Genomic DNA, 24,676 nt, shown 5'->3' on the forward strand with positions numbered 1-24,676 from the left:
CATATAACCCATTGCCCTAGTCCTGAATTTGCAGGTGATTCAACTGTGTCCAAACCATGATAGCCAGTGATGCTTAACTCTGTAGAATGGGCTATATGATGTTTTATGCATTTAACAGAGGAAGGATATGGAAAAGCTGTCAAATGTCACATTAAGACCTATTCTGACACTGCCACGTTTTCATCTTCATACCACAATGCTATTTATTATAACTTTATAAGACATTATTAAAAAAATTAAATGTTTTTGCCCACCTCCTAAAGTAGAATGCCCTACCATGAATTAAGTCTCTGGATGGTGGGAAAAAGCAAAGCATAATAGAAATATTGTGATGTATTCAACATCAAAGAAATTTTGATTTCCAGATTTCCCCATCTCCCATCACCACCACCCTGCTCCCAACGTTAGGTCTTCAGTGCAGGACTATCATAAAGAACTTAGCTTTCAGTGAGTATTGAAAGCACAGCAAAGCTCAAAATTTAGGGAAAAGTAGTGTCATACTTTTTTTATCAGACGTCAAGATTGCTCCGCTCCACACCCTATCCCTCCAAGAGACTAAATATTCCATCTCTAATTAAAATACGTTTTTTCACCAAATATTTTTCCAATGTGTGGACTTCTGCATGCTTTCTAGACTACTCCAGTGATATTTGTGATGGCTAATTCTGTGTCTACTTAATTATTTGGACTGAAGTTTTATTTGGTCTCATCATCTTTGCTCTCATATGTTCTTCTCCTATAACATTTCCTGTTTGTGAATTACAATAGATGCAGTACATTTTCTAAATAAAATTCACAAGTCTTTTAAAAGACAGTGAATAGTGGTTTTAATTAGTTGTTGTTGTTTAATCTTTCAATGAACTGTATATAGATAAGGAGAATAAATTAACTAGTAAATTACTTTGTTTATTAAATAATCCTGCACAATTAAAATAAACACGTCCCCAAATTAATTATTTAACTTCATTGGCAGTATTTTCATTTAATATTATTCTAAATTAAAACTGAGTTGTGAGAATTTTGTTGCATACTGGATTTGTTATTTATATGGCTCAGCTATAAGTTCTTTAATTTGTGCTGCACAATTAAAAACACAGCATGATTGGAAATTTAGAAACCACTCCATGATGTATGCATATGAATTAAATAGAAAAGATTATTTAACAAACACAATAAACAGCTGAATGCCTCAGCTGCAGCAGACAAAGCATGATCAACTTTTACATGCTAGCTATAAAATTAAATATGTGTGCCAAAATAATGAGAGCTCAGGCAAACAACATTTAAAATAAAATCAGAGGATGGCAGTGAAGCTAATCCATTTCATTAGATAAACTCTGAAGAATTGAACTGGGAAATAGGTGTCCAGCTTTCCACCTATTACTTACCCTCCAGTTAAATGTCATCAGGTAGTTTTCTGGCAAAGAATTATCATGCACCTTGAATGCATGTAGTTGCTATTGTGCTTAAGGAAATGACAGAGATAGGAAGACATACATTTCAAACAGGAATTTGAAGTGAAATGTAGAAGCTGCTCTATGTAAAGGCATCAGTTCCCTTCTCTTTCATGCAGTCTTCTTATATAGCACCTGAAGAATTTGGACTTAATTAAAATTATTGCTGATAAAGTATGCACGGTTTTATTACGTAAAGGTGCAGGGTGCTTCCAGACAAGGCTTTGATAGTGCTATCGCCCTCCCGCATTCACAGAATTTTCTGTGGGGTCCAAGCAATGTCATCTTCCACTCATAGCCTTCCTGTGTTTTCCACTGCTTCACCTACCGCAGAAAATTAATTATGGAAAAAACTGGAATTCCTGCACAGTGCCTTCTGATAGGTAACACCTGGAGCCTTCCATCTGGAAGCACTCATGGAGGCTGAAGCTGATCTACATGAATAAAGTTTAAAGAACTAGAGCAGGAGTAAGGAGAAGATATAAATAAATAGGGATAAAATAGGATTTTATTTAACTAAACACCAAAAAAGAAGTGAAACAGGGACTATTAAATAGGGATGGGGAAGAAGTGTTAAATGCCATGATATTTTATTCGCCTCATCATGAGCAATAGTGTGCAATCAATTATGTCCAGTTATTAGCAGAGATAGAGAGATTTTGAGCTGTGGAAACAATATAAAACATCATGGCTTGGAAAGATATGGGTAACAGAGATATGTGTCATTCCTACATGATTATTCTTCAAGGACTGATATTAGCTTTAAAAGATTGCTATTGAAATACTAATTCACTCAAATGGGGAAAAGAAACAGGTAATTCAATTGATAGAGTACAGAAGACATAACAAGGAAGAGAACTAATTTCCTCAAATCTACAATGTTATAATTATTTGGACTAGATATTGATTATATTAAATTGGATTAAACAGATGAGAGAAATAATCCTGGATTAAGCCATGGACAGAGAACATGTTATATATTTTTAACACGGACTAAAATGAACAAAAGAAGAACTAATCATCATCATCAACATCATCATAATTTCATTGTGATATCAATTTGGGGCCTTTCCTTCAAGTGAAGCTTGGAAGAACACAGAATGGCCTGGTTCAGATGATCATATATCAGAGGGATAAGATGAGATATAAATGATGCCCGTAGATGTGCATGCAGCCCCTTTGGTCCTGCCTTCATAGCAAGAGATTCCCATTTTGTCCAAACTGGGAAACTATGGTTAACAGATCTGGAACAAGCCAGATGATTAAACCAACTGTGAACCATGGCTTAATGCAAAACGGTTACCCATAGTTTCCCTGTTCAGATGCAACCAGAAGTTATCATTAATGGAAGACATCCTGGTTTGTTTGCTCATGCAAACAGAATTGAAGGAATGAATAGAATGAAATTATATAACACATGGCTATGCACAGTTAATTCATTTTTATCGTAATTAGGTCCCAAATTGGGGATGGGTGAACTCCCCCGCATCCTGTTCAAGCTCTGCTCACCGGACTCCTACCAGTTGCCCGACCCTGGGGGGCATGCAAGACAAGCTGCCAGACAGTCCACAGGCATCTGGCGAGAGCTTGTGACTTGTTTTTTTAATCTGCGAGCTGAGATTTTACAAAACATCATTGGTATATACATTTACAGAGATCACATTTTGCACAAGGTTGCAGCCATCAATAGCGCAATTTGCACAAAATTGCAGGCGAAAATGGTCTAATTAGACAATCATTTGGTCTAATTGGTCTAATTGGACCATTCATGCCTGCCATTTTGCATAAATTGCACTATTTATGGCCGCAATTTCATGCAAAATGCAATTTCCATAAATATGTATACCCGCATATTTGCACAAAATCGCAATCTGCAGAAATTTAAAAAATGGGAAACTGCGAGCTTGCCTGACTTGGCATATGCCAAGCTGGGCCAGCTCAGGGATCTATGAGCTAGCATCTGGGAAGCTGAACTGGTGAAAACTCGCCAAGCTCAACCCCCAAGACTGGATTCCTCCAACATCCCTATCCCAAATAGAGAGAAACTCACAAGAAACAAGACATTGTGTATGAAGAGTATTATGCATATAATGCCATGCTTAGTGGCATAGGCTTTAGATATGAATAAACATTGACATCAGGTTCATTATCGTTTGCCTGTGAGGGAAACCATAGTTGCACTTCATGAGTTGCCTTAGCCATGTAGTTCTGCTACCCTATCTCAAGTGGGTTGCATGTCCCAACAGCCAGATATTACCCAAATGTATCAAGAACAGAGTTCTATCTTTCTTTTTCCCTTGAGCAGCTATTCCCCAGAGGCAAGGTCCCTTCTACGCATGTAAAAAGTTTGTTAGATTGGTGTAACAAAATATAATGCTGTAGATGCACACTTTAGTTTATCTCTGGCCCTCCTCTTCTTGGAAGAGGGATATTTTATCGCACAAAGCTGCTTTTCTGAATAATTTTCATAGAATTATATATATGAAAATCACTGTTCTGACTCTGAAAATCTTCATGGTTTTTAAAGTTAAAGGTCTGTGAGTAGGAGCCAGCAGCATCTCCTAAACAAAGTCTTCTTCTCCAGAGACATCTCTTCTCTGTCCTGATCACATTTTATCTAAAATTCTCAAGGCTGTAACAATTGGGAATTGTGTAATGTTTTACTATATGGAATATAACCAGGATCTTAAGTTAGACAGTTCTCAGGTAAAAGACGAGATCACTAATGCATGAAATTAACTATTGTTGGTAGAAAAACATTTTGCTACACTTTTAAAAAATCCCTTAGGTAATGCTACCACAATGAAACAGTCCCGCTATAGGATTATCCTTCAAGATGCAGTGAATGGAGGACAGGAATGCCCAGACACCTTGTTTGAAGAAAGAGAATGTGAAGACATCCCTCTTTGTCCTGTATACAGGTACTGTAAATAAACAAACAAGAAACTGTAAATATGAGTAATGACTACTGTCATTAATTGCAAAGGTGAAATATATTACAAGAGAAATATACTGATTACATACTTTGTTCAGAAAAAGAACACATTTCGACATATTGGGAAACCCAATGGCACAACAAAGCTTTTATTTATATATATATATGTATGTATATGTATATGTATATGTATATATATATATTTGTTGTTGTTGTTCAGTTGTTAAGTTGTGTCCAACTCTTCGTGACCCCATGGACCATGGCACGCCAGGCCTTCCTGTCCTCCGCTCTCTCCCGGAGTGTACTCAAGTTCATATTTTTTGCATCGGTGATGCTGTCTAGCCATCTCATCCTCTGCCATCCCCTTTTGCCTTCAATCTTTCCCAGCATCAGGGTCTTTTCCAGTGGGTTTTCTCTTCGCATTAGGTGGCCAAAATATTTGAGCTTCAGCTTCAGTATCTGTCCTTCCAATGAGCACTCAGGGTTGATTTCCTTTAGGATGGACTGATTTGACCTCCTTGCAGTCCAGGGGACTCGTAAGAGTCTTCTCCAGCACCACAGTTCGAAAGCATCAATTCTTCGGCGCTCAGCCTTCCTTATAGTCCAGCTCTCACAGCCATACATTACTCCTGGGAAAACCATAGCTTTGATTAAATGAACCTTTGTCGGCAAGGTGATGTCCCTGCTTCGTACTATGCTGTCTAAGTGTGCCATAGCTTTCCTCTCAAGGAGCAAGCGTCTTTTAATTTCATGGCTATAGTCACTGTCTGCGGTGATCTTGGAGCCCAAGAAAATAAAATCTGTCTCTGCTTCCATTTCTTCCCTTTCTATATGCCAGGAAGTGCTGGGGCCAGATGCCATGATCTTCGTTTTTTTAATGTTGAGTTTCAAACCAGCTTTTGCACTCTCCACTTTCACCCTCAACAAGAGGCTCTTGAGATCCTCTTCACTTTCTGCCATTAGGGTGATATTGTCTGCATATCGGAGGTTATTGATAATTCTCCCGGCAATCTTAATTCTGACCTGTGATTCATCCAACCCGACATTTCTCATGATGTACTCTGCATATAAATTAAATAAGCAGGGCGACAATATACAGCCTTGTCGTACTTCTTTCCCAATTTCGAACCAATCGGTTGTTCCATGTCTGGTTCTTACTGTTGCTTCTTGACCCTCGTACAGGTTTCTCAGGAGACCGGTAAGGTGGTCTGGTACTCCCATCACTTTAAGAATTTGCCACAGTTTGTTGTGATCCACACAACCAAAGGATTTAGCGTAGTCAATGAAGCAGAAATAGACTTTTTCTGGAATTCTCTTGCTTTCTCCATGATGCAGCGAATGTTGGCGATTTGATCTCTAGTTCCTCTGCGTCTTTGAAACCCAGCTTGTACTTCCATAGTTCTCGGTTCGCATACTGCTGAAGCCTAGCTTGTAGGATTTTGAGCATCACCTTGCTGGCATGTGAAATGAGTGCAATTGTGCGCTTGTTTGAACACTCTTTGGCGTAGCTCTTCTTTGGAATTGGAATGTAAACTGACCTTTTCCAGTCTTGTGACCACTGTTGAGTGTTCCAAATTTGTTGGCATATTGAGTGCAGCACTTTAACAGCATCACCTTTTAGGATTTTAAATAGCTCAGCTGAAATACTGCCATCTCCGCTAGCTTTGTTGATACAAATGCTTCCTAAGGCTCACTTGACTTCACTCTCTAGGACGTCCAGCTCAAGTTCAATGACTGCACTATCATGGCTATCAGGGACATTCAGATCTTTCCTGTACAGTTCTTCTGTGTATTCTTTCCACCTCTTCTTAATCTCATCTGCTTCTGTTAGGTCCCTGCCTTCTTTGTCCTTTATCATGCCCGTCTTTGCACAAAACGTTCCCTTGAGATCTCCAATTTTCTTGAAAAGATCTCTAGTCTTTCCCATTCTATTGTTTTCTTCGATTTTTTTGCATTGTTCATTTAAGAAGGCCTTCTTGTCTCTCCTTGCTATTCTCTGGAACTCCGCATTCAGTTGGATATATCTTCCCTTTCCTCCCTTGCTTTTCGCTTCCCTTCTTTCCTCAGCTACTTGTAAAGCCTCATCAGACAGCCATTTGCTTTCTTGCATTTCTTTTTATTCGGGATGGATTTCGTTGCTGCCTCCTGAACAATGTTACGGACCTCCGTCCATAGTTCCTCAGGCACTCTGTCTCTCAGGTCTAATCCCTGAAATCTATTCCTCATCTCCACTATATATTCATCAGGGATATGATTTAGGTCATACCTGAATGGTTTAGTGGTTTTCCCTACGTTCTTCAATTTAAGCCGAAATTTTGCAACAAGAAACTCATGAACTGAGCCACAGTCAGCTCCAGGTCTCGTTTTTACTGATTGTATAGAGCTTCTCCATCTTTGGCTGCAAAGGACATAATCAATCTGAATTCGATATTGACCCTCTGGTGATGTCGATGTGTAGAGTTGCCTCTTGTGCTGTTGGAAAAGAGTGTTTGCTATGATCAGCGTGTTCTCTTGGCAAAACTCGATTAGCTTTTGTCCTGCTTCATTTTGTACACCAAGTCCATGCTTGCCTGTTATCCCCATTATTTCTTGACTTCCTACTTTAGCATTCCAATCCCCTATAATGAAGACGACATCTTTTTTTGGTGTTAGTTCTAGAAGGTGTTGTAGGTCTTCATAGAACCGATCAACCTCAGCTTCTTCGGCCTCAGTGGTTGGGGCATAGACTTGAATTACTGTGATGTTGAATGGTTTGCCTTGGATTCGTACTGAGATCATTCTATAGTTTTTGAGATTGTAGCCCAGTACTGCTTTTCCCACCCTTTTGTTGACTATGAGTGCTACTCCATTTCTTCTAAGGGATTCTTGCCCACAGTAGTAGATATGATGGTCACCTGAATTAAATTTGCCCATGCCTGTCCATTTTAGTTTGCTGATTCCCAAGATGTCGATGTTCAATCTTGCCATCTCATGTTTGACCACCTCCAGCTTACCTTGATTCATTGATCTGACATTCCAGGTTCCCAAACAATATTGTTCTTTACAGCATCGGACTTTCTTTTCACCACCAGACACATCCACAGCTGAGTGTCCTTTTGGCTTTGGCCCAGCCGCTTCACTCTTTCTGGCACTACCTGGAAATTCCCTCTGCTCTTCCCCGGTAGTTTATTGGACACCTTCCGACCTGAGGGGCTCATCTTCCAGCATCATATCTTTTAGCCTTGTGATACGTTCCATAGGGTTTTCTTGGCAAGAATACTGGAGTGGATTGCCATTTCCTTCTCTAGTGGACCACATTTTGTCAGAACTCTCCACCATGGCCTGTCCATCTTGGGTGGCCCTGCATGGCATAGCTTATGGCTTCACTGAGTTACACAAGCCTCTTCGCCACAACAAGGCAGTGATCCTTGAAGGGGCAGTGATCCATGCATATTTATATGCAGGTTTGAGCAATCTAAATGTATGTTTATTTTAATAAATGATTTGCTATACTCTTAAAGATTTGGTTGTTTAAGTATGTTCAGTTTCAGAGGATGGAGGCCATGTGGCAATTGTTTAAAAACTAAAACTGCAATTTTGCGTTTAGTTGTATGTGCTTGCCTAATAGTCTGTTTTGCAAATAAGAGAGTTTATGTGGGATTGAAGCTCCATAGATAAATGACATTGAGTTGATTTGGGCATCATGATAAACTATTGCTTATTGTGATGGCAACAAATCACAGAAACCCTTGGCCTCACATGCTTTCCCCTTCCTTCTCCTTCTCTGGTGCAGCTGTGAGGAGGAGACCACAAGCTTTTGCTTTTCTTTTTGATTAACTGCAGATTACCATTATGTCCAACACTAAACTGTGGTTAATCTTAGCTATGGTTTGTTGAAAGAAACCAGATTCATAACCCATATTTTGCCATTTCTTTGTTTCAAACAAAGCATAGTTAAGATTAATTACGATTTGTCAGGTTCAGAGGAAATGTCAAGCTGCAGTTATTAAGAAAATGAAACCACAAGCTTCCAAACTTGTTTTGGTTGTGCCGGAGAAGAGAGGAGGAGTGAGCACACGGTGGCTTATTCCTGTCATGATAAATACAAAACAGTAGAAGTAATTATTCTGTTCTTATTTATCTAAGTAAATGAAATGAAAAATCAGAATGGCTAAACTTTCTCTGTAATGATATGAATTTTTTTTAAAACAACAACAACAACAGAACACTTTCCGTATTTGCAGTGGTATCACTAGACAAAACTAAAGATGCTTATTGATCAACCCACAACCCATTCATCACACTATACTCACCTTCAGTATTATCAGTCTATTGGACTCTGCCCCACTTGTAGATCCCCCAAACTTTCTTATATTCATTGATATGTGTTTTGATATTTCACACCTACAATATTTAGAACCAGTTTAGTTGGCAGCAGATCATTCTCATGTTCTTAAAGATCCAGTTAAGGGTACATTTGGCCTTTTTCATGAACAAACTACATCCTGGAAAACACTAGTTTCTATGTAATTCCACATGCTTAAATGTCTGAGGCTTTAATAATCAGATATACAACCATTGATATGTTACCCATATTGGAACAAATTAAGATGTCATTTATTGCAACTGAGAAATATCAGCTTAAATTAGAGGCACAATCAATTAAATGGATTATTTAAAAAAAAATCAGAGCATGTCATTATAACTCTTCTTCTTTTGTAATTCAGTTGGAAGGTCCACAAGTGGAGTCAGTGTGTATTGGTTCCAGATTCTATAAGACAAGGTATATTAGGAGTCAATGAGGCATGTGGTCGTGGCCTGCAGTCAAGAGGTAAGGTTGGACAAATGATCTTCCATTTTGAAATGCTCGTTTCCTTTTACTATCCAGTTTCACTTTATATCTCTTAGCACTTGTGTTTACATTAATGTAGTTTACATGAACATCTCAAATTAGCCAGATATCTTTTATGCCTGCTCCTCTCTCCCAGTAAATGGATGACAACAACAAATCTACTACATTGTGTTAGAAATCATTTACTTTCCTTAGTTGAGAAGAAAAATTTACTCTGAATACAGGTGATTATGATTTATAATTCATGTGACATTTTGAATGTACAGTCTAGACCAGGGGCAGGCAACATGGTGCCATGGGCACCAATGTGCCCCCAAACAGCTTTCCTGGTGTTTACCAAGGTGTCCTACCCCTCACATTTTTTTAATTAGCACATTTTCTTGCAAAGCAGGGATTGCTGTGAAACAGGTTTCTGTGGGTACTGCAAACTGTGGGTTCAAAGGAGTTGTTTAGTGTGCTGGGCCTCAGCCCCACCTCTGCTTTGTATTCAGTCTTTTGGGCAGGTGACATGTCATTTCCCACACCTCCCATGGCAGCCATTTTGTGTTGGTGCCCAGGACAGTTTCTCAAATTGCCAAATGTGCCCCCAGCCCAAAAGGCTTGCCTACCCTGGTCTAGACTGCAATTGTTGTTACAATATCCTTTAGTTGTGAGGTGGTGAAGCGGGAGGGAAACGGGGAATATAGATTTTGGCAACATATGATTTAAGGGAAATACAAGCAACAGTCACTTGCTAAAATCTTTCCCTTCCAACTGAATACTGGAAACAATAGAAGAGGCAATAGCTATCAGTTACTCATTGCATGCTTTTTGAGGGGTGACAAAGCTGAAAGAGAATTTGTTTTCTTTAATCACTTTATTTTTATGCCATATTTGGTATTACCTTTTGAGTATCAATGTCTGGACCTAGATAAATAATTTCTTCTGCAGTGTAACTTTTCAAATATATACATGAAAACCTGAAGCAACCTTGCACTATTGAGGGTGTTAAGCACAGCTTTTTGCACCAATTTTATCATAGCAGCTAAGATGTTAGTCATTCCCGCTAGAAACCTGAACAAAATACTTAAAAGGAAGGTTATCCCAGTAGAAAATGATCACATTTACAGTACCATATGTTTGAAAGGTTAGAATTTCAGTTTTTAGTGATGGGCTGCAACCATTACATAATCTGGGAGCAATAAAAGATCTGTGCAGGGATTGGAAGTAAGTAAATGTTTTAGAACGATGGTGAAAATAGAGAATAAAGTTACCCAGGAGGTTTGGCTGACTGAATTTTCATTCCAGAAGTATGAAGGCAGTTGCATGTATTGAAATACCTTTCACAGATTTATTTCCCTTTCTATTTGCTATATGATTTGTTGTTGATGGTTTCTTTTCCCAGTAGATGTGTGAGCTGTCTAGGTTCATTGTGAAAACTTTAAATCGTCTAATAAGATGGTGAGGGGTGTAAGATTTGCTGTCTTAAAAAAATAAATACATCCCAAAACAAATGCTCTTACAATTTCCAGAGGGAGATGTTTCAACATCTCCCTGTTTGAATTTGAGCTTATCTTTGAGAAAGAATTGGAAATTAATTTGGAAAGGTATACATAAACAATTTATGTTTTATAAATCATTGATTCATAATTACTGAGCCCATTTTTGAGTCAGTGGTAACCACGCAGTGAGCAAGATGATATGATCTACAAAGACTTTCTAAATGCTGGGTGGGGGGTAACCACCCCAAGGAAGAAGGATGTGGTCCTGGAAACTTTAAAGAGACTTCCATGTAGAACAATAGGAGACAAGTTGGAGTTAGTGTTTATGTCCCATCATGCATTAGGAAGAGGGTAGAATCTATAAGATTAGGCTGAAGGACAGATAGAGAAAAAGAGACCTTTAAAACTGTCTTATAGGTGAGCAGGGGAGGACTTGAAATAAAGGAAAAATAAGAAAGAAAGAATGTGACAGACAAGATACCAGGATGTGGAAGAGAAGGATTGAGATTTGGTAGCGTTGTCTGTTTAACAAAGATGGCTCAATAATACAATATTATGTATTATATCTTGCCCAATGGTGAAGTCAGCTTGTTACATCTTCTCTGAAACCAAGGGATCTGTGTGTGCCTTTCCATTTCAGGGAACATCAACTTAGGTGAGGTTTATACTTCCCTACAAAGTATAGTATTACATAAAAAATGGAAGATTTATCTGGAAAGGAAATAACAACAATTGTTTCAGCGTAGAGTGAATAAAAGTTGCTTTGTCTGGCATATTGTCAGAATCTTACAGATTTACAAAGTTTAGTTTTGTTCATTCTGTATTACTACATATATCTTGTGCTAGAATCTTAATCACATGTGGCAGTACAGACAATCTAATCTAGACAATTGACTGTAGGACCTACTGGAAAATAGCCAGAGTTGTCGGAAAGATAGATATTGGGCTCCATCCAAGCAGCAATCATCCTTGCCTATTTTCTTGCAGGCTAGCCAGCGTGCCCTCTGGTATCATTATGATTAAAGTGAAGTCATCCTCCTAATTCTATTATCAGCAATAGAACAGCACTCTCTAAAACAGTATTACTTATCATTATGAATGTGGAGATGTCATTCCCTTTTCCTCCCACTTGCTTCTCATGTCACTACTGGTCCCCCCTTCCCACTCCTCACCCCATCCTGGAAGCCATGCTGTTTTATGTTGCTTTTAACATGGTGCACATTCATAACTGTACAGTATAAAACATGGTGACTGGAAATGCAAAACCAAATGTAAGCAGAGAACAATTTAGGATCCAAACTTCAGTTATTTCTTTTGCAGCTTTCAGTATGCCTTTTATTTAGATCAGTTGCATCACATAACATAGGCTTAATCATCTTTACTCAGCAGTAAATTCCATTATCTTTACTTCCAGGTATGTACTGTATGTGTGATACTCCCTGAGAAATTGTGATAGTTGTCTCAACACTCTTTCTGTTTAGCTTTATATATATATTGGATATTTTGCCAGGATAGTAACCTTCAAATGCACCTCAAAATGTTGTTTTAGGTGAAATTTGGTGGTAGCTCCACTTAGTATTGCAGCCATATTTGACAAAGGATTTTCAGAGCAATCCTATACATGTCTACTAAGAAGTAATTTTTCTTCAGCAAAGGAGATCGTTACCTTGTCGTGGTGCTGGAGCTTGAGCACCTCAATGACATCATGAGCTAAACCGTGAAGGGACACCCAAGACAGGAAGGTCATGGCAGAGAGGTCAGACTAAGTACAATCCCTGGGGAAGGAAACGGCAACCCACCCCAGTATTCTTGCCATGAAAACTAAATGGATCAGTACAACCAGAGATATGTCGGTATACCATTGGAAGATGGGACTCCCAGGTCGGCAGATGGTCAAAATGCTACTGGGGAGGAACAGAGGATAAGTTCAACTACCCCAGATGTGATGATACAGCTAGCTCAAAGCCGAAAGGACGGCTAGCAGCCGATGGCGCTGGTGGTGAACGACGAATCCGACGTTCTAAAGATCAACACACCATAGGAACCTGGAATGTAAGATCTATGAGCCAGGGCAAATTGGATGTGGTTATTGGGGAGATGTCAAGATTAAATATAGACATTTTGGGTGTCAGTGAACTGAAATGGACTGGAATGGGCCACTTCACATCAAATGACCACCAGATCTACTACTGTGGACAAGAGGACCACAGAAGAAATGGAGTAGCCTTCATAATTAAAAATAAAGTGGCTAAAGCAGTGCTTGACTACAATCCAAAATATGACAGAATGATCTCAATTTGAATTCATGGTAAGCCATTTAACATCACAGTGATCCAAATATACGCCCCAACCACAGATGCTGAAGAATCATCTCAGTTCTATGAGGATCTGCAGCACCTACTGGATAGTACGCCAAACAAAGATGTTATTTTCATTACAGGAGACTGGAATGCTAAGGTGGGTAGTCAAACGACACCTGGAATTACAGGCAAGCATGGTCTAGGAGAACAAAATGAAGCAGGACATAGGCTGATAGAATTTTGCCATGACAACTCACTGTGCATAACAAACACTCTCTTCCAACAACCTAAGAGACCACTTTATACATGGACTTCACCAGATGGTTGACATCGATATCAGATTGACTACATCCTTTGTAGCCGAAGGTGGCGGACATCTATGCAGTTGGTAAAAACAAGACCTGGAGCTGATTGTAGTTCAGATCACGAACTTCTTATTGCACAATTTAGAATCAGAATAAAGAGAATAGGGAAGACCCACAGATCAGTTAGATATGAGCTCACTAATATTCCTAATGAATATGCAGTGGAGGTGAAGAATAGATTTAAAGGACTAGATTTAGTAGATAGGGTCCCGGAAGAAATATGGACAGAAGTTCGCAACATTGTTCAGGAGGTGGCCACAAAAAACGTCCCAAAGAAAAAGAAAACCAAGAAGGCAAGATGGCTGTCTGCTGAGACACTGGAAGCAGCCCAACAAAGAAAGAAAGCAAAAGGCAACAGTGATAGGGGGAGATATGCCCAATTAAATGCAGAATTCCAGAGGTCAGCCAGAAGAGATAAGGAATTATTTTTAAACAAGCAATGTGCGGAAGCGGAAGAAGATAATAGAATAGGAAGGACAAGAGACCTCTTCCAGAAAATTAGAAACATCGGAGGTAAATTCCAGGCAAAAATGGGCATGATCAAAAACAAAGATGGCAAGGACCTAACAGAAGCAGAGATCAAGAAAATGTGGCAAGAATATACAGAAGATCTGTATAGGAAGGATAATAACATCGGGGATAGATTTGACGTTGTGGTCAGTGAGCTAGAGCCAGACATCCTGAAGAGTGAGGTTGAATGGTCCTTAAGAAGCATTGCTAATAACATGGCAGCAGGAGATGATGGTATCCCAGCTGAACTGTTTAAAATCTTGCAACATGATGCTGTCAAGGTGATGCGTGCCATATGCCAGCAAATTTGGAAAACACAAGAATAGCCAACAGATTGGAAAAGATCAACTTATATCCCCATACCAAAAAAGGGAAGCACAAAAGAATGTTCAAACTATCGAACAGTGACACTTATTTCACATGCCAGTAAGGTAATACACAAGATCTTGCAAGGTAGACTCCAGCAATTCATGGAACGAGAACTGCCAGATGTACAAGCTGGGTTTAGAAAAGGCAGAGGAACTAGAGACCAAATGGCCAATATCCACTGGATAATGGAGAAAGCCAGGGAGTTTCAGAAAAACATCTATTTCTGCTTTATTGACTATTCTGAAGCCTTTGACTGTGTGGATCATAACAAATTGTGGCAAGTTCTTGGTGGCATGGGGATACCAAGTCATCTTGTCTGCCTCCTGAGGAATCTGTATAACGACCAAGTAGCAACAGTAAGAACAGACCACAGAACAATGGACTGGTTTAAGATTGGGAAAGGAGTACAGCAGGGTTGTATACTCTCACCCTACCTATTCAACCTGTATGCAGAACACATCATGCGATGTGCTGGGCTTGATGAAGCGAAGGCTGAAGTTAAAATCGCTGGAAGAAACATTAACGATCTCAGATATGCAGATGATACCACTTTGATGGCTGAAAGCGAGGAGGAGCTGAGGAACCTCATGACGAAGGTAAAAGAAGAAAGTGCAAAAGCTGGGTTGCAGTTCAACCTCAAAAAAACCAAGTTTATGGCAACCAGCTTGATTGATAACTGGCAAGTAGAGGGAGAAAACGTGGAGACAGTGACAGACTTTGTCTTTCTAGGCGCAAAGATTACTGCAGATGCTGACTGCAGCCAGGAAATCAGAAGCCGTTTACTTCTTGGGAGGAGAGCAATGACAAATCTGGATAAAATAGTGAAGAGCAGAGACATCACGCTGACAACAAAGGTCCACATAGTTAAAGCAATGGTATTCCCTGTAGTAACCTATGGCTGCGAGAACTGGACCATAAGGAAGGCTGAGCGAAGGAAGATAGATGCTTTTGAACTGTGGTGCTGGAGGAAAATTTTGAGAGTGCCTTGGACTGCAAGAAGATCAAACCAGTCCATACTCCAGGAAATAAAGCCAGACTGCTCACTTGAGGGAATGATATTAAAAGCAAAACTGAAGTACTTTGGCCACATCATGAGGAGACAGGATACCCTGGAGAAGATGCTGATGCTAGGGAAAGTGGAAGACAAAAGGAAGAGGGGCCGACCAAGGGCAAGATGGATGGATGATATTCTGGAGGTGACAGACTCGACCTTGGGGGAGCTGGGGGTGGCGACAGCCGACAGGAAGCTCTGCTGTGGGCTGGTCCATGAAGAAACGAAGAGTCGGAAGCGACTGACCGAATAAACAACAAGAAGTAATTTTACTTCTTAAGTCCTAAACCCAGGTAAGTGGGTATAGGACTTAATTCTGCCAAGGGTTGAACAAACTATACCAAAGTCCAAATGATATACCTGAATTTTTTAAAGTGCTACTTAAGGGAAGTTGTTGTTCAGTCATGTCCGACTTTTCGTGACCCCATGGACCATAGCACACCAGGCCTTCCTGTCCTGCGCTCTCTCCCGGAGCATGCTCAAGTCCATATTCATTTCATCAGTGATATTATCTAGCCATCTCGTCCTCTGCCGTCCCCTTCTGCTTTAGCCTTCAGTCTTTCCCAGCATCAGGGTCTTTTCCAGTGACTTTTCTCTGCGCATTAGGTGGCCAAAATATTTGAGCTTCAGCTTCAGTATCTGTCCTTCCAATGAGCAGTCAGGGTTGGTTTCCTTTAGGATGGACTGATTTGACCTCCTTGCAGTCCAGGGGACTCGTAAGAGTCTTCTCCAGCACCACAGTTCGAAAGCATCAATTCTTGGGCTCTCAGCCTTCCTTATAGTCCAGCTCTCACAGCCGTATGTTACTCCTGGGAAAAACATAGCTTTGATTAGACGGACCTTTGTCGGCAAGGTGATGTCTCTGCTTCTTACTATGCTGTCTAGGTTTGCCATAGCTTTCCTCCCAAGGAGCAAGCGTCTTTTAATTGCATGGCTACAGTCACCATCTGTGGTGATCTTGGAGACCAAGAACATAAAATCTGTCACTGCTTCCATTTCTTCCCCTTCTATATGCCAGGAAGTGATGGAGCCAGATGCCATGTTTTTCATTTTTTTAATGTTGAGTTTCAAACCAGCTTTTGCACTCTTCTCTTTCACCCTCAACAAGAGGCTCTTTAGATCCTCTTTGCTTTCTGCCATTAGGGTGGTATCATCTGCGTATCTGAAGATGTTGATAATTCTCCCAGCAATCTTAATTCCGACCTGTGATTCATCCAACCTGGCGTTTCTCATGATGTACTCTGCATATAAGTTAAATAAGCAGGGTGACAATATGCAGCCTTGTCATACTCCTTTCCCAATTTTGAACCACTCGGTTGTTCCATGTCTGGTTCTTACTGTTGCTTCTTGGCCCTCGTACAGGTTTCTCAGGAGACAGGTAAGGTGGTCTGGTACCCCCATCTCTTTCAGAATTTGCTACAATTTGTTGTGATCCACACAATCAAAGGTTTTAGCATAGTCAATGAAGCAGAAATAGACATTTTTCTGGAATTCTCTTGCTTTCTCCATGATGCAGCAAATGTTGGCAATTTGATCTCTAGTTCCTCTGCCTCTTCAAAACCCGGCTTGTACTTCTGGTAGTTCTCGGTTCACATACTGCTGAAGCCTAGCTTGTAGGATTTTGAGCATCACCTTGCTGGCATGTGAAATGAGCGCAATTGTACGGTAGTTTGAACACTCTTTGGTGTTGCCCTTCTTTTGAATTGGAATGTAAACTGACCTTTTCCAGTCTTGTGGCCACTGTTGAGTGTTCCAAATTTGTTGGCATATTGAGTGCAGCACTTTAACAGCATCATCTTTTAGGATTTTAAATAGCTCAGCTGGAATACTGTCATCTCCGCTAGCTTTGTTGTTACTAATGCTTCCTAAGGCTCACGTTGAGTGAGCCTTAGGAAGTGAGTGAGTGAGTGAGGACTTCACTCTCTAGGATGTCCAGCTCAAGTTCAGTGACTGCACTGTCATGGCTATCAGGGACATTAAGATCTTTCCTGTATAGAGTTTCTGTGTATTCTTTCCACCTCTTCTTAATCTCATCTGCTTCTGTTAGGTCCCTGCCTTCTTTGTCCTTTATCATGCCCGTCTTTGCACAAAACATTCCCTTGAGATCTCCGATTTTCTTGAAGAGATCTGTAGTCTTTCCAATTCTGTTTTCTTTGATTTCTTTGCATTGTTCATTTAAAAAGGCCTTCTTGTCTCTCCTTGCTGTTCTCTGGAACTCTTCATTCAGCTGGATATATCTTCCCCTTTCTCCCTTACTTTTTCGCTTCCCTTCTTTCCTCAGCTACTTTTAAAGCCTCATCCGACAGCCACTTGGCTTTCTTGCATTTCTCTTTCTTTGGGATGGATTTAGTTGCTGCCTCCTGAACAATGTTACGGACCTCCATCCATAGTTCCTCAGGCACTCTGTCTATCAGGTCTAATCCCTGAAATCTATTCCTCACCTCCACTGTATATTCATCAGGGATATGATTGAGGTCATACCTGAATGGTTTAGTGGTTTTCCCTACGTTCTTCAATTTCAGCTGAAATTTTGCAACAAGAAGCTCATGATCTGAGCCACAGTCAGCTCCAGGTCTTGTTTTTACTGACTGTATAGAGCGTCTCCATCTTTGGCTGCAAAGGACGTAATCCATCTGATTTCGATATTGACCCTCTGGTGATGTCAATGTGTAGAGTCGCCTCTTGTGCTGTTGGAAAAGAGTGTTTGCTATGATCAGCGTGTTCTCTTGGCAAAACTCGATTAGCCTTTGTCCTGCTTCATTTTGTACACCAAGGCCATGCTTGCCTGTTATCCCAGTGATTTCTGGACTTCCTACTTTAGCATTCCAATCCCCTAGGATGAAGAGTACATCTTTTTTTGGCGTTAGTTCTAGAAGGTGTTATAGGTCTTCATAGAACCGATCAACCTCTGCTTCTTTGGCCTCAGTGGTTGGGGCATAGACTTGAATTACTGTGATGTTGAATGGTTTGCCTTGGATTTGTACTGAGATCATTCTATAGTTTTTGAGATTGTAGCCCAGTACTGCTTTTCCCACCCTTTTGTTAACTATGAGTGCTATTCCATTTCTTCTAAGGGATTCTTGCCCACAGTAGTAGATATGATGGTCACCTGAATTAAATTCGCTCATGCTTGTCCATTTTAGTTCGCTGATTCCCAAGATGTCGATGTTCAATCTTGCCATCTCATGTTTGACCACCTCCAACTTACCTTGATTCATTGATCTTACATTCCGGGTTCCTAAACAATATTGTTCTTTACAGCATCGGATTTTCTTTTGACCACCAGACACATCCACAGCTGAGTGTCCTTTTGGCTTTGGGTCAGCTGCTTTATTCTTTCTGGCGCTACTTGGAAATACCCTCTGCTCTTCCCCAGTAGTATATTGGACACCTTCTGACCTGAGGGTCTCATTTTCCGGCGTCATATCTTTTAGCCTTGTGATACGTTCCATGGGGTTTTCTTGGCAAGAATACTGGAGCGGGTTGCCATTTCCTTCTCCAGTGGACCATATTTTGTCAGAACTCTCCACCATGACCTGTCTGTCTTGGGTGGCCCTGCATGGCATAGCTTATGGCTTCACTGAGTTATGCAAGCCCCTTCGCCACAACAAGGCAGTGATCCATGAAGGGGACTTAAAGGAAGTATATTGGTTTAAATAAACTCCTATAGTTTAGGCCTATTTTAGATTTGGGCCTTTGGATCTTCACTACTCATATTATGAATATTATTTGTTTATAGAGATTTGCAGACATCACAAGACATGGCCAAGCAAGAACTTTAAAACAGCAAAATAATAAAGTAGGCATTTTGTATAAGTGGAAATTTTCAAACAAATAATCAGAGTTCAGAATAATAGTGGCAATGTAGTTTATCAAATTGTGTATACTGGAATTGTTTTGTGATTACTCCATTCAGTTCTATACCATCACCATGTACCGAAATTATAATTCTCTTATTTTTAATATACAGATTGCTTAATATATAAATGTGTAGGAGCTACATGAAAAGATTTTGTAGCAGTGAGTGGCTTTCTACAAAAATGCAGATCAAAATGTAAACCTAAGCATTCATTTGCAATTGATGAGCAGTGATAATATAATCATTTAAGGTTTCCGTTTCGCAAACTTCTGGCAGGAAATCCTACAAGCACAAGCAGACTTATACTTCAATGCCACAATATCAAATTAGATTCAGGCTGTAGTTGTGTATGTGAATCCTGTGTGGAAATTACAGTTTGTCATGTTCTTCATGCATTATACCGTAACTGCAGCTCTTGTCTTCGCAAAAGACAATTGTAAGCATGGTTATCCAAGTACAATGAGATGGTGGTTAAATTTCATTGTTTCCCTCAGCAGTATATGAATGTTAAGCTTGTTCTTCCTGAAGAGGATGGTGAAAGCACAGATAGCACTTGGGGGCGGTGGAATGCACAAAGATGTCATTAGCTAATATATAAAAGGTGAATTCACTCATTCATTCATTAACCAGTTTGAAGTATTCCCATTGAAACAAGTGGAATTGCTCTGTGGTAAAAGAGTGCAAAATGTGTCAGCATGAGAGGTTAATACTTTGAAATAAGAACTGGAAGCTTATAGTCTCATGTACAATGGATTCTTTATGCATAAATATATGCAGCATGGGGTATACTTTAGAATAAAACATGGATATACTGTTAATGAGTTGTTCAACATATGTGTTTGATATCCAGCCACTTTTTAAGACTATGTAGTCAGAGAAACTGAAGGCAAAAGGAGAAGGGGACGGCAGAGGATGAGATGGCTAGATAGCATCACGGATGCAATGAATATGAACTTGAGCACGCTCCGGGAGAGAGCGCAGGACAGGAAGGCCTGGCGTGCTATGGTCCATGGGGTCACGAAGAGTCGGACACGACTGAACGACTGAACAACAAGTCAGAGAAATGCCAGGGCTGGTGATATTTCCAGCAGATCAAACCATCACCCTTGTCCTTACGTTTAGTTATACTGTGATAAATTTTGTTAAATCCCTTAAGATTTTCATTAAGACCTGAAAAATAATGGTTCTGTCTGTGAGGACATTATACTTATGTGGGCAGGAAGCTCCTTGGAGAAGATATGTAGGTAATTTCCTGGCTCAAAATATTCCTAAACCCAATGCTCCTAAAGATACAGCTCTGGCCCTGGTGTCCAAAATTGCTTGTCTTCCACACTACAGCCATCGCACTAGGAAACTTTGCGCAGTAGGGGTTGGGGTTATGCTCAGTGTTCCTTGCCTACTTGGTTTCCATTTCTTAGAATGTATGCTTGTGTAGGCGAACACTCACAGAGCCCACTGCATGTAGGTTCCATTTGTATGATCTGTATATTTTGATTTTGTGGTGTTCAGATGGTGTGAATTGAGTCTAGTCATTTTCACTCTGTGCATAAAGGTCCATCGGCAAAGTTTTATTTTTTAAATGTATTATTACATTTATATTCCACCATTTTTCCTCCTGCAAGGAAGCCAAGGAAGCTTACATGATCCTCCTCTTCTCCATTTTATCCTCACAACAACCCTGTGAGGTAGATTAGGCTGAGAGTCAGTGACTGTCCCAAAGTCACCCAATGAACTTCATGACCAAATGGGGACTAGAAACTCCCGAGTCCCAGTCCAGCACTTCTAACCACTACTCCACACTGGCATAGAGATGAAATACTTTCATTATGGCCACTCTGGAGAGTGGAAGCCACTTATATGTTTGCGGCAGCATTAACAGCTTTCTAGCAGAGTCCAGAGCAGTAGGCAATTTGTTTCATCCCCATAATCATCCCAGCGTCAGTTGTAAGATTTTGCCTTAGGAAGAGATCAAGCTCCAAGTATAATAGACCTCTGGGAATGGTCCACTGAAGACAAATAAGTTGTTAGAGCAATTCAGGATAGACCCTCCAGATTTCATAGCTTCTGAAATAACTTCTTCCTACCTTCTCCAACATCTGAGAACTTCCTGAGGTGATAAATAATTGGCAATGCAAATGTGCTAGAAAATAATCAGCTATCTTTAATGGCAACATACCAAATTATCATGGATGAATTGATTATTTTTGCAAGAGTCCATGGCAGGAGTTAACCTTGGGGAAGCATGTAAAAGATGCTTGCAATCCTTTACAGTATACATAGTATACTATGTATTGGTATACTATGTGTACCAATACATAGTTGGTATACTGTGCATTAGCCCAGTAGCCCTTTAACTCAAATTAAAGAACAACTTCACTTGCTAATACAGTGATTGCAATAGTCTTGCGTAACATCCACTTTTTCTTCTTAGATATTCATAAAAATTAATTCACTGGGTTCGCACAACGTGATAAGGCATGGTGGGTTGTGAGTCATGTTTATTTCAGAGTAGTTTGTTGTGTTGTCCGAACCAGGCTGGCTTCAGCATGGTTTGTTAATCACCCAAAAGCCACCCCGAGAACCTAGGGCTTGTTGCTGGGTTGTTTAGGGTCGCTTGCTGTGACATCTGAATCTGGTACGGCGGCTTCAGTGTGGTTTGTTCAAAATGGTTATAGAGTTGCCTGGCAAGAGTGGGGGGAAAAAACCCAACTGCTCCTCACAATCTTGGTTGCCAGACTCGGCCTAGCAACAGCATGTTCTGCTGCTGCCTCCCTCATCAGTGCCTTCTGCCCCCCCTCCAGTTTGGAGCTTCATTGTTGTGTTTTTTGCCTTTGTGAACTAAACTAGCAGACCTATGTATGCTATGTATATGTATGATTGACCTACCTCTGGGTAAGTGTGTGTTGCCCCAGTTTGGGACTATGGGAATTTGGGAGGGGGGGTTTAAGCTTCCCCTCTCCTGTTTTCATGCTGAAATTCTCCCTCCCTCCAGCAGGGGGAGTTTTAAAAAGCACACAGGTCCTGAATAGGGTCGGCACATGCTTACTTACAGGCAAGTCTCTCTCTCTCTCTGTCTCTCTCTCTCTCTCACACACACACACACAGAGAGAGAGAGCGAGCGCTCTACTAGGAAGATGAACGTTGTTTATTCCCACCTGTGAGGAGCAGTCAAGGAGCCTTAAAAAAAAAAAGAATTGAAGGGTAGCCAAAAGCTTTCCCTTTTCTTTTTTAAAGAAATCACACACTGGAGGCAGGGAGGCTTTTACTCTTATTGCTCAGAAAATACTTTGCAGGTGGCAGAGGATGGAAAAGGAAAAGGGTGAAAGAAATCCGCTTTTCTGGCAGGCACAGCAAAAGGCTTTAAAAAAAGAAACATGCTTCGTTTAACTTTTATTTTCCACAAAAGTCTTTGGAGATAGTGATCTGACTGGGGGGAGGGGGAGTTTCCCTTCGGCGACAGAAAACACAAAACATGTCCAGCATACAAAGTGTACCAATAGTAAAAAGGCTGCAAGGTAGCAAAACCACGAGGGCTGCTGGGATACATGCCAGGAGCAGGCAGGAGGACTAAGGGGAAAACAAGCAATGGTAAGCCACAGAGAGCCTGATCATCATAGTGTGATGATCTGATGTTTTTTGAGTGGTTCTGCCCTGATCCACTCAGTTCAAAGAGCCCAGAGGTGCTGAAACCAGCAAGGCAGGGCCCATACAAAAAAGCAGAGTCAAGCCAAGTCTCATGTCAGGTCACATCAAGTTCAAGTCCAGTCACATCCAATCAGGTCAGGTCTCATCAGGTCAAGTCCCATTGTGTCAGGTCCGGTTTGGTTTACTGAATAGCAAGGCAAGATGAGACCAGGCATGTTCTTTAAGGACCATGGACAGCTCCAAATTAGCTGAAACTCCGTCAAGGTGAGCATTGACTCAGCAATAGTCAAAGGCTTTCTGAAGCTTATAGAAGCCAGCAGATCTCGACCTGCAGTTAGCCCCGCCCCTCAGAGAAGCAGTTTGTTTCTTAAAGGGTTCCTATGGGGTGGGGCTGTAATGGGGGAGTGTCCTCTGCATCCGAGGAGTCAGGTAGAGGCACATCTTCAGGCCTGGAAGGTCCTGGCATAGCAGAGTTCAGGTTTATGGAGGGAATCTGCTCTGCCTCTGAGTCCTCTTCAGGGCCAGAGGGCTGATTGAAGCTGGGGAACATGACAGGTTCCTTAAGTAATTGGTATGATTATAAGGGCTAGGGGTGGGGGATGGATGAAATGGCTCTATCCATCTTGTTTATTACTTTCAGTTCATATTACATGTTAGATCAATTAAGTATTAATTTAATGTCATTAATCTGCACTCTAATACAAGAAAACTGTCACTTTTTGGTAGTCTTCTAAATAATAGGATGTGCATGTTATATTGAATGGTTTCCTCAAAGCCTTCTGTTATTCCTTGCAGAGTGAAAAGTACCTCTGTTTATAAAACATTTTTAAGAATATTGAGCCTGCTTCATACCGAGTCCCTACTCCAATGACAAAGAAGAATCTTTCCAAAGGTGTCTCATTGCTTGTTATGCATTCATGTACTTCTACCTTCAGTGTACCTGTTCCCTGCTAGCAACACACTGCAGTCTGGATTGTTTGTGTTGATCTGAAGAGGCTATAGGATGAATCCCTTGCAATGTATTTGACTAGACGGCTTCTTGGACCTTTCAGCATTATGTTTCCAGGGTGGGACTATGGGAAATACACATCTGTGACTTCCAAAAGACACTTTATTCCAGAATAATATTTGACAGTAACTTTGTAGTGGGATTGCAACTGAGAAACATTATAGTTACAGGAATTCAAGCACTCCTGACGGAATGCTTGCAAGCACAATCAAGGTGAGTACATATACAGGATCAAGTTGAGCGGGATCACAGGATCAAGTTGATCCTGCTCAATTTTATCCTGTGAGTGCTACTGCTTCCTTCTTCCCTGTCTCCTCAAGTACCCAGTAAATTACCTGCAGAAGACAAGGCAGTGGAAGCAGGTGCTTGCAAGGCCAAGTAAAGTGTCTTTTCCTACCAGTCCCAGAATCCCCAGGAACAAACAGATGCTATTTGCATCTTTTCTGCTGTGGAGAAGGTCTTTGATTTCCCTAGGAATGCTGAAAGACCCAGTTCTCTGTGAGGTGGAAAAGATGCGAAACCAGGCCCCAGAAAGTGTCTTCCCCTGCCCTTTCCTGGGTAAGCTTCTGGGACCTTCAAGGAAGAGGTGGTGGTGGTGGTGGTGGTGGAAGGTACTTTGTATGCACCATCAAGATTGGTTTGCAGCAAAAGTTAGAAAAAATCTTGAGCATTTGATTTTGATGCTCACAAAGGCTTGACCCTTTTGGGTCAAGCAGCAAGATGCCTGTGCATCCATCATAAGAAAGACTTGACAAGCATAGGTTGTCAATGTAACTACATTAGGCTCTAGCTCTTTTCTGAGTCATCATTACTGGAGTATTAGCTACTGAACACTTGAATGAACACCTCGGGTTGAACAATCCTATG

At 40.7% G+C, this 24,676-nt stretch overlaps 1 protein-coding gene across 1 annotated transcript in view; it reads left to right on the forward strand.

The window, feature by feature from the left end:
- THSD7B (thrombospondin type 1 domain containing 7B) overlaps positions 1-24,676 on the forward strand; it is a 645,752-nt gene that overhangs the window by 384,805 nt on the left and 236,271 nt on the right. The window contains exons 11-12 of the mRNA XM_084829626.1: positions 4,243-4,375; positions 9,096-9,199. Coding sequence (XP_084685752.1) covers positions 4,243-4,375; positions 9,096-9,199 — 237 coding nt within the window. The remainder of the gene's footprint in view (positions 1-4,242; positions 4,376-9,095; positions 9,200-24,676) is intronic.

Source organism: Heloderma suspectum, chromosome 1 (assembly GCF_057233095.1).
Source record: "Heloderma suspectum isolate Gila_16-S chromosome 1, 16-S_ref, whole genome shotgun sequence".
NCBI lineage: Eukaryota > Metazoa > Chordata > Lepidosauria > Squamata > Helodermatidae > Heloderma > Heloderma suspectum.